Source organism: Poecilia latipinna, unplaced genomic scaffold, assembly GCF_001443285.1.
Source record: "Poecilia latipinna isolate Pla-1442-1.1 unplaced genomic scaffold, P_latipinna-1.0 Scaffold402, whole genome shotgun sequence".
In the NCBI taxonomy this organism is placed as follows: domain Eukaryota; kingdom Metazoa; phylum Chordata; class Actinopteri; order Cyprinodontiformes; family Poeciliidae; genus Poecilia; species Poecilia latipinna.
This window is the reverse complement of record NW_015113018.1, coordinates 457,352-468,460: the sequence shown is the minus strand read 5'-3', so window position 1 is coordinate 468,460 and position 11,109 is coordinate 457,352. Positions and strand designations below refer to the sequence as shown.

The 11,109-nt window shown below is 38.2% G+C and overlaps 1 protein-coding gene across 8 annotated transcripts in view; it reads right to left on the bottom strand.

Moving 5' to 3' along the window:
• Positions 1-358: 358 nt before the first annotated feature.
• The window catches only part of esrrga (estrogen-related receptor gamma a), a 254,277-nt gene continuing 243,526 nt past the window's right edge, over positions 359-11,109 (bottom strand). For all 8 annotated transcript variants that reach the window (XM_015037362.1, XM_015037360.1, XM_015037358.1 and 5 more), the window contains 3 exons: positions 9,749-9,855; positions 9,503-9,665; positions 359-6,091 (listed from right to left, as the gene is read on the bottom strand). In XM_015037362.1, coding sequence (XP_014892848.1) covers positions 5,847-6,091; positions 9,503-9,665; positions 9,749-9,855 — 515 coding nt within the window. In that variant the 3' untranslated portion in view covers positions 359-5,846. The remainder of the gene's footprint in view (positions 6,092-9,502; positions 9,666-9,748; positions 9,856-11,109) is intronic.

Genomic DNA, 11,109 nt, shown 5'->3' with positions numbered 1-11,109 from the left:
TTTCCTGTCTGATTTATGTTTGATTTCACTTCTTGTCATTGTGTACATGCAGTCTGTATGTGTACTTCTTGAAAAGAAAAAGAGTATGTGTGAGTGTTTTCTGTTTGAAACCTGGTTATATAGATTTGGCTTTGTGACATTACAAAGCCAAATGTATCTACTTGGTTGTCCTAATAAGCTTCCATATGTAGGAAAACTATAAATCGACTTCTGTATCTCATGCTTGCCGTAGTCTTCTTGTCTTGCAGAACCGACAACCAGGAAAATAGCTTGCTTCCTATTTGCCGATACTCTAGTTGTGGCAAATCATTATTTAGAAAAAAAAAATGTAAAAAAAAAATCAGACACAGGAGGCTGATTTCAAAACTGGAAGCCTGGTTTTAATCGATATTGCTCTACAGTAATAATCCTGAAAGGCATAGTTTGGAGTAACACATGTAATGTTTTAACCCATAATAGTTTAAGTTACAGAATCATAGGTCTCTCTTTTTGCAATGAACAATATATACAATGTGAAATAAATACATTTACACAAATGGACATTATTGTTGGAGCACACTTGTATGATACACGTCACAAAAATATACAGGTTATTGTTTTTCTTTTTTTTTTGTTCTATTTATTGATGTGAAGCACATCTAAAATCTACAGACATGTTTTTTAATAATACTAGACGGTCTTCTCTTGTCAGTAATTCTTCACCACTCAAGCGCCTTGTTATCCTTGCGCATCTATTTTGTCCCCCAAAAGTTTCTCTCTCCGTTAAATATTCCCACTTTTGCAAATTCAGACTGGAGACAGGCTGCAGCACAAGTGGCAGTTACATTTTGGGATTAAATATAACTAAATGACAAATATTGTAGAGCTGTAGGATGCTAAATTTTGGTCTTTGTAGATTTCAGGTGGAGCCAGGGGAGACAGTCAGCCATGATTGGCCACTATGGGTCAATCAGTTTCCCCTTTACTCCATTTAAACTCTTCTAAAATGGAGTATTTGCGTCGAGTGAGGGCAATAAGATGTTACCCAAAGTGCAAACTGGTCAAAATCTTGGTATCAGAAGCCCACCAAAAAATCCCTAGACAGTCAATCCTTCTTCCACTGTTACTTGTGGAAACACCAGGTTTGGTGGTTGTAATACTGTAGATTACTTCTAAATGCAGAATCCTAATAAAAAGACATATCATCATTTGGCTATACAAGGTAACACAAGAAATGTGCAACTTTAGCTTTGTCATCTTACATTGTCTTCAATCCTAACAACAAAAAAAGTGCATAAGGTAAAATGCTCCCCTCCACACAAATTGTGGCGCTAAGTCAGATCAAAACCTGGACAAAGCCTCTGAGTTCAGAGGAAAATTTCTTTCAGTCATCCAAAATGGCCCTGGCCGGAATAAGTGTCATCTGCGTAAACCATTTCTGAGCACACAGACTCAGTTCAGCGTTAATCACCTCGGAGAGAGTTTAAACACCCTTCAGTGTGTTGAATAGGTCAGGAGTTCACAGGGACACTAATGACAATAGACAAATAAATAAAAACAGCAACAAAATGACAAAGAACAGTTGGAAGAGAGCACCAATCTTCCACACCCTTTGTTCGGTATAATGTACAGTGGACAGTATTCAACACAATTTGCAGGGGGACAGTGGTCAGACATAGTAGAATTTACAACCAAAACAGCAAAAATCAACTCTTATATTCAGAACTTAACATACAAATCGTTTATCTGTGTTCTGCTAATTTTACTCTCTTAAAACAACATATGGCAATGTTGGTGATGGTGTGATTTTAAGTATGTATTTTGGAGTTTAATTTTACTGGACTGTACCATGAATGTCTTGGAGAAGATAATCGGGTTTCTTTATTAGGGAAAGAAAAAAAAATATTTTTTTTTGTTGGTTTTTCTTATTTTTCTTTTGAAACGGCAAAAAATAATGGCTGAGCTGAGCTTTACAGAGGGCAGATCTGTACAGTGAATTTATCAAAAAAAGTGCCACCTATGAATTACTCAAATGTCCTTTTATTTCAGCTTTATTTACCTAAAGATATACAGAATATTTTATTCTACAGGAATGTTACACAAATTATCAGTTTCTTCATTTAGATATTTGATATTTAATTATGTATAGCTGGGTAGAGATGAATGCTGTAATTTGATCGTGATAGCCAAGTTAAAGAGCCTTATGTCATGTTTGGTTCATTTTTAGCAACTCCAGTGCCCAGACCCCAAAGTACTGATAGACAGAAAGACAAACAACATGGCCTCTACTCTACTCTGTTGTCTAAAGAAGAAGCACACAGCACAAATCACTACAAGATAAAGTACACAGCAACATCTTAAAAAGACTCAACAGAGGAGAAAAGAATGAAATCATAGACGATTTACAAACGGAAGCTGATCAAAGAGGCAGAGAGCTCTTGCTCTTTTTCTTGACAGAAAAAACAGCAAACATGAAACGCACAGGCTGAACTACATTGTTCCCCCCCGTCCATTTTCTTGATTTTTATTTATTTTTTTTAACAATAAAATGTATTATGTTAGAATTATAATCTGCATAATTTACAATATACAGCAAGGTTAAAGAAGGTAGAGGAAATGCCCCTTACTAAAAATATTGATGGTTGATACAGGACATGTGTTGTTAGAGGTCAACTACACTTAAATTGCTGCACTCCTCAGCTGTGAAATGTTGCAATTTTACATTAGATTACAGTGTCATCTACAATAGATCTTTTGGCATTCTTATTTGGCTTTAAAAATTACATACAGTAAAGAAAGAAAGAAAAAAAAAAGAAGTAAATGTCAACTGTCTACCTGTTATGTATGCTTCCTGTTCCAACTGTAAAACCCAACTGTCTCCCACCCTTTTCCGATTCTTTCTTCTAGAGAAACTATGTGACTTTAAATATGAAATATGTTCTTTACAGTTAACAAAATACATGAGGATTACCGCCATAAAAATGTGTTCCTCATTTTAAGCCATTTAAAGCTACAGTTTAGCTTAGATAGATATTCACATCTTAAATTACTATTCGGAAAGGCCTTAACAGTCCAGTTTATACATAAGCTAATGAGGCAGATTTAAAAGACGAGTCACAAGCTAATTAGGTAGTTAGCCAGACAGGAAGGAGGCACGTTAATAAATATTAGTAGAAATGCATTTTGATAAACTCTTCCATTCCCTTTTGTCTGAATGCCTCTTTTTACTATCTTCACTCTTTCTGATGCCGTTATGTTTACTTTCGATTTAACCGTCCATTAACAAGAAGCCAGCTAGCATAGACTGTATAAGGATCAACTGTCAGGCCAAGGAAATCTAATTTCCAATGGCGAAGAGGGTTTATATCAAAATCTTTACATTTCACCGTATTTGTAACCTCATAAAACTTTGTTTTCATAGAATTTTCAAATTCAAATTGTATAGTTTTAGCATTGACGACTATTATATAATTATGCTGTAATTGCAATTCGAATGGTTACCAAAGCATCATGTGATGAACTTGAAGAGTTGAAACACAAAAGAGCCCTTTAAATCAACTGGTGATGTTACGGGAGCCAACCCTCTCAGAGCCACTTTTACACAGTCTATGACAGCAAGCAGACAGGAAGTGGTATGAATATGGCATTCAATCAGAATGATGTTTTGATTTAGTTAGCACCGTTGCTTTTCCAAACAAACTTTGATTTAATGAGGCTTCACAGCTGAACCCAAATACATGCTCCTACTGGCGCTACTTGATAAACTGAATATATTATTTGTGAGTCCCAAACAAACTCTCGTCCCTAAATCTGATCAACTTTATCCACAAAGATGACAAGGACATTTTATGTAGCGACTTTAATTCCTGGTCCATACTGCCTGCAGCTAACAGTCTTTACCAAATTTAGAGTCGAGTGTCTTCCAACAGCTTATAACAAGTTTTACAGAGAAAGAAAAGCAGCATTTTTTTCCATTTAATACATCTTTTCCCCAAATTTGAGACTGGCACAAAATGTTAATATTGCAGACTTCGTCCAAATGCCCTTCGTCCCCCTATTAAAAACCACTATTGCTCAGAGTTTTTAAGACAAACTGAATTGTTAACACATTATTACTTGTGATATTTGTTACATATATGTGATAATGTTGACAGTGGTCTGGCTGATGGAAATAAAAGAAAATACATTGACTTACTCGGTTGTGAGAAGATCATTTTTAAATATAAAACAAAGCTGGGATATACGTCATATACAGGATGAAAATATTTACACTTATATTGGTATTACCATTGTGATTCTTCTTTTTAGGAGGAAAAAAAAGAAAGACAAGTTATATTAAAGCAAAAAGCAGTTGTTCTTAAGTTAGTTTAGTCAGAAAACCTTTCCAACTGATTTGTATTTTGTCTCAATCTTCTGCTACATTTCTTGAGAGAGTCACAAGACATGGCCGCAAGAAATGAGCTGGAAGTCGCGAACACTTTAGGGTGATGAGAGCAGTAGTGAGGCGAGACTGTGGAGTGTGGATGGTGATCTTGGGCCAGACCGTTTCTAATGGCACACAGAGAGTGAAACTGCTACTGGTGCTGCATGTGGAGAGCTGCAACCCTGGATCCCAAACGGCTAAAAAATGTTTCAAACGGATATCCAAACACAAGAGGGGCAAATGACAGAGTATTTACCTCCAAGGAAAATGTGAACTATTTAAAGGTTTTCGTTAGGAAGACAGTTTTGATTCACAAGTCTGATTATGGTGTTGAATATCAACACAAGTCGAGTGTTAAGACTCAAATGCAGTCTTATAGGCCAACAGACAATAGCGTTGTCTAGCTGCCATTTTTTTTTTTTTTTTTTAAATCGCTCTTAGTTTCATCAGCAGTACAAACACAGCTGACAATTTTGGTTGACTAGAATCAATCGTCTTCCTGAAGCAGAAGCTACTCAGGTGCTACTGAAAAAAGGGAGTCATGGAAAACCAGAGAACCAGAAAATGTTTAAAGTGTTTGTTTCCATTCCTGGTCCTAGGTGCTCTAACCCAGCAACAACCATAAGAAAAACTGACAAGCGGAGGGCAAACTTTCTTTCTTTTTTTTTTTTTTTTTTTTAGGTCCAGGACTGGAAACAACCTAAAACCAGAACAGATTGGGGTTATGACTGTAAAGTTTGCTGGCATCCTCTGAATGGGTGGTTCCATTCTTTGGCAGGGCAAATATCCTCTTCTTTTATTTCAGTCCATCCATCCGACCTTCTCTGTACATGTACACCTACAACAAATGTCAGTATTTTCTATGCATTGATTCCCCCTCCCCCCCCAATCAGTTCGTGTTGAACTTTAAAAAATTATTTTATATCGAATGGGAGTGTGGAAAGAAAACGTGGGTATAGTCTGAGAGTCTTTCAGGACTAACGTGGAGAGTTTTATTGTCTATTATGTTTCCTCAGTTGTCTTTCATTATACATTTTAAGTGTTATTTGATGCATAAGTGTTCTGTCACAATCTGAATTTCTGGTAATTGTTACATAACTGCCATGGAGTGCCTGTTCTGACCTGTCGTCTTTCACTGGCCGTTTGTAGGGTTGAGTCCTCCTGTCCCTGTCTTCATCAAAAAAAGGTTCCAGTGAACGCTCCTTAAGTCAACAACTAGTGCTTTAGGGTTCAGGTGTCAGGTTTTGATCGATTCTGCAGGGGATGTGTCAGCCAACAACTCTTAAGAACATATCTGTGTGTGTTTGCACGTCTGTGTCTGCAAGTATAGGAGTATCTGCATGTAAAAGAACAAGAGGTCATTCGAAGTTGTTGATCAAAGTTTGACATGTAGCTCGAGTCACTCAGTCCAGCGTCCATCTATCCTTCCGTCCAGTCTCCGCCCTCAGACCTTGGCTTCCAGCAGCTCCAAGAAGAGTTTGTGCATTGGGACCTTCCCATCCTGCTTGATGCTGTAGAAATGCTGCACAGCCTTGGTGGAGGTCTGACGGAGTAAGGGGAGAGTCATAAGCAGCTTGCCGGCCCGGCGGGGATCCTCCTGGTGTTGGGAAGCCTCATAGTCCTGCAGGGCCTCATGGAGCACGTCCTGGAGCTTCTGTACTGCATCCACATCCTCAATGTGCATGGAGTCTGGTCAGAGAGGAAAAGTCAAATTTAGGATAAAATTATAAAATTATAATTTTATAATGCTACAATGAAAAAAAAAAAAAAACGGTCTTGCTGTCTTTGGTGGGAAAAGACATCAAATATTTGTGAAAACTGGCAATCTGTCAACAAATTGTTTTAGTCAGACGACTAAACGACATTTTCGTTTAGTCGTTGAAGAGATTTAATTCTTGGTCATTTCCTACCTATCTGACTGTTAATTCCATGCAACAACTGCTAATCATTCCCCAAAGTTTTTTTTGCATTTCTGAAAATATGTAAATTCAACAGTGTGGTCAACAGATCTAGATTAGGATCTAGATTAGGATTTAATCCAAAATCTGGGATTTATATTTCTGACTTCAAAAGCAAATAGAAGTTCAAATGATTTTTTGAGCAAATTTAAAACGATCAAATTGAAATAAAAATCTGTAAAAAAAAAACCCAACTGATTATTAAGCATAGATTCATTTAGTCAAAAATCTGATTTTTAGTGGCATTGAGACAAAAACATTAAATGACATTGTTTTAATGTTTTGTAGCCTCCACTAAAAACATGGCTGTAATTTGACCATCACATAAATCCAGACACTAGTTTTCTCAATGTCTGCGAAGGGTGCGCCTGTGGGTGTGATGAATGGACAGGTGAAAAGATGAGTGGGAGGATAAGAAAGAGATAGATTCTTGAAACGATGAAGAGATGCAGCAACAGCAAACATAGTTTCTGTGTGTGTGTGGAAAAACCTGCAGCTGCTCACGTCTACGCTCTCTTGGTGTGTTTGGACGTACAGCAGTAAAGGATGAGATTGTCTCAGTAATAATGCTCCGTATCGCCCCTTTGGGATGCAAAGTCCTAATGTGAGCTGGCCTTTGGCTCACAACCTCCGATCAATGTACTGATCAATGATTACATGCATGTTAAATAATAATTACAAGTCAACTATCAATGGCCGCTGCACTTATACCGCAGCCAGCTTTCCACATAATATGGTTTTAATCACTAGAGGCACATTAACATGCACACAAGTTTAAAAACACACCGTAAAGACTAAAAAAAAATAAATAAAAATACGAGAGCAGAAGAGAATAAAACCAAAAGAACCTGGTTACTGACATTAAAATCCAGAGGAAACGAACAAAAACGATGATGCTCAAAGAGACGAAACGAGTCAACATTTACACAAAGATTTGCGCATTGACACACACAAAGACACTGAATTACGCGCTGCTGAATTTAGGGAGGGTAATACATACATCAGTATGCAGGACGAGAGCGGTCAGCGGGCTGATTTCTTTGGGATCAATAGAAAGCTCAGTCCATCAAATTTTTGGGTTGAGATCAGATGTTGTGTTTGTATTTTTAGAGGATGTAAAGAAAGGAGGAGGTGGATGAATTTATTAAAAAAAGATGAGCGAGATATAAATATATGATCAAAATTGTATTATTATTTTTAAAATAATTTCAGGCCAAATATTAAGTGAACGTACATTTCATTATGCGGACATAGCTTCTGCTGACGAGTCAGTAAAGGAGTACTATTAATAAACTCCATAAAAAAAACAAAAAAACAATTCTACTTTTCTTTATCATTTAATTTAAAGTGAGGACCCTCCTCATGTGCAGCCAGTACTTATCGGGATGAAGTTATATGGAAATTTAATGAGTTTCACATGATTTTTATTAGTGTAGAGTTTAAGCTGATAGACGTGGCTTCTGCCTGTGCCATGACCTGCTGTAGCCTCTCAAGTAAAACAGCGGACTTTAATGAGCACGAGCACATGAGGCTGTTAAAAGTGAACATGTTAACACGGAACTAATTCACACATAAACGAGGGAAAACACAAGCATGAGCGCACGCACACACACACACACACACACACACACACACACACACACACACACACACACACACACACACACACACACACACCACAACACACATGTGCCTCCTGTTTCCCATGGCCGGTTTAGCTTTCTTTACATGTGGGGCACGTTTGCTAACATTTCTTAAGGCTTGGCTTCATTAATGCAGACGATTAGCATCCTGTGAATTAATTAGTGTCAGTGCCCTTCAAAATGCTAATGCTAGCATTCTGTTGTCTTGGAGTGCAGTTAGAGTCTGGGCAAAGATACAAAGTTCTTACTGTATACGGACATCAGTAGTGCAATTTAAAAAAACTTCCTGCAGAGTTTAGCAGCCTGTCATTACAGTCACGCTAATATATAACTGGACTCTAGAAGTAGGTGGTTTTTTAGGACTTCTTCAGCCTGAATTTGCTTTTTTGATTACTGTTTGATTTGATGTTTGTTCTAAATTACCAATGTACAAATGGACTGAATCGAATTGAGACACAGGGCACTGAAATCATCCTTGTCTCCAACATCAACTATTTTTTTAGATTAAATTCCACAGATTTTAAAAGTACTGAGTCAGCAAAGTGTATAAAAACCATTTGGTAAGGAAACACAGATGCACACAAGATGTGATAAATAGGAGAATTTCACAGAAAGTCTACTGGAAAACACAGCACCCATTATTTCAAATTACTTTTAGATTCACATTCCTGATTTTTATATATGTTTCCTTTGATTACCATGTCAGAAAGATGAATGAAAGACACCCTAGTTTATAAAGTTATGTGTAAATGTTTGGTTTGTCGGTGAGCACAGATGAAGGCTGACACACAAAAAAAGGGGTTCTACTTCACCCATTGAAAGCGCTTGCAGTACATTCTCCCGTTTAAACACATTGTATTGACAGCTTCCCCCTTGTAATTAAAGAGTACTGAAGAGCTGGCTGGCTTCCAAGACAAAGTTCAAAAGACGGGTCACGAGAGGAAGAAGGTGTGTGCGTGAGGGAACGCGCGTGCGTCAGTCAGCTGTCGATGCAGCTGGACACATCAGAGACGGGCCTTTATCGACATATTCGGGAGCCTAATGATTTTACTTTATTTAACAGGCATCTGAAGAGACGACTATGCTAATTATAAAAGGGATTTCCACTTTGTTTGGGGGGTTGAATTCAGATTGAACATGTCTGTGCATGTTTGTACTACACCCCCTGTGAGTATGCATGCATAAAATATGTGTGGGCATGAGCGGCACTTGTGACAACTGGAGTATGACAAGACAAATGTGGGTGGCAGTTACAGTGGAAGTGGTAAACTTGACAACAACAACAAAAAATCCATCCCCTTATGTGTAAGCATACTCCATCAAACATGCACAGGAGTGTTGTTGTGTGTTTGTATGCATGGTATTGAAATCAGGCTCTGGTGTTTCATCCTAAATGAGCCCCACGGGAATAAACTGGATTCCTGGGATTAACTCTCTCTCAGCAGACAGACGTCAGGGAGCAGAGAGAGAAAAACAGCTACGAGTGAACAGTTTCAAACCTGAGTTTGCCAGCGCGATAGCCTTGAGAGTGACGAATTCCTCCTTCTCCAGCTTCATAGACTTATATTTCTTGACCAGCTGAAGAATAGCGTTGTTCAGGTCCAGAAGGCCAGCTAGTTTCGACTGGTCCTCGTCCATTATGTAGTCCTCAGCATACACCAGCTGCACAGGAGCAAGGAAAAAGACACAACTTAGATTGGAATCGGTCAATTTCATGTGAGCAAGAAAACAGTGAAGCCTCCTACTTTGTCTTCAAAGGAGAGTGAGCGATACACAACACGCAAAATCAAGATCTCCATCCATGCACTCTGCAGTAGACTCATCTGGTCTGCCAAAGACAGCGTGGAGAAACCTGGAGAAAAGTGACACGTGTAAAAGACGAACATTAGGAAGGGAAATTTATCAACTTCTTTTTTGTTTGTTTGCTGGTTTTTATTTCTGTCATTTTGAGTCTAATACTTATGTTTTATGCATCTTGAATTTGAGCAAACTCACACTGAGGTGCGTATGAAGTTTCAACATAAATTAAGTGTTGAATGAATGTTTTTGGGAAGGAGAGAATAAAAACATATTGTAGATCACTTTTAAAAAAAAAAGAAAATAACACTTTTTCAAAACATTAAAATATACTCCAAGACTGGATTACCTTTTACTTATTAGTAATACTGCTGCAACCAAATCCATAGATTACAAGAAGTAATCAAAAGTTAAACTACAAAGTAGAGAAGATATTCAAAAGACAGGATAAAAGGGTCAACTCCTTTCTATCTTTCGGTTTTACCCTTCATCCATTAACTCGACCAGAATCCTCCTTCCAGTACTCCTCCTCCTCCTCCACTTCCTCTGTCCCCTTCGCTCAGGGCTATTCCCTGGGGGATGGTAAGCCTTATCTCAGCCTGCCACAGCCTCCATGGATCAATGCTGGACATCACTGCAGCGCTACTCAAAACACACACTAATTGCTGCTACGGCCTTAAAACTGCTGGTTTCTTTAGTGGTCAATCCATGTCCTTTTATTTGGAGATCTGTCTTTTTCACCACAGCCTGTGCTTTTATATCTGAGTCTGTCTTTCTTTGACTGATCTCATCTGTTTGTTCTTTTTTCTTCTTCTTGCTCCATTTTCATGCGTCTTGTCCATTTAAATGCTTAAATATAATTTCTAATTATGATTTGGATCCTTATGTTTTTATTGACATTTTTTTTGGAATTGTCTTACTTTTGTATGAAACTCACACGCTCCGTCTTTTCCTTTTTATTTCTCTTTAATGGAACACCTGCCCACTCACACCTCTCCTCACAGCTGTCCCTTCCTCACACACCTGTCCATTCACACCTGCCTGTCTGCCTACATGGCTGCTTCTTCATGAGTGCAAACCTTCACAGAGAATGCAGCGACAGTGGACCATGAGAGCACACCTGTCAGACCTCATTGCAGAGCCACTTCCCCCAGTTTGTTCATTTGCGTGTGTGTGTGTTGGACTAGAGCATCCTGCCAAGAAAACAGGCAGATGAGAAGGCAGATATAACTTTAGCAACATCTGCTGCAATGGGCCTCCTCTTGAGATGCTGGATATATTAGGTGGAGTTTGTGTATTGGGGACAGGT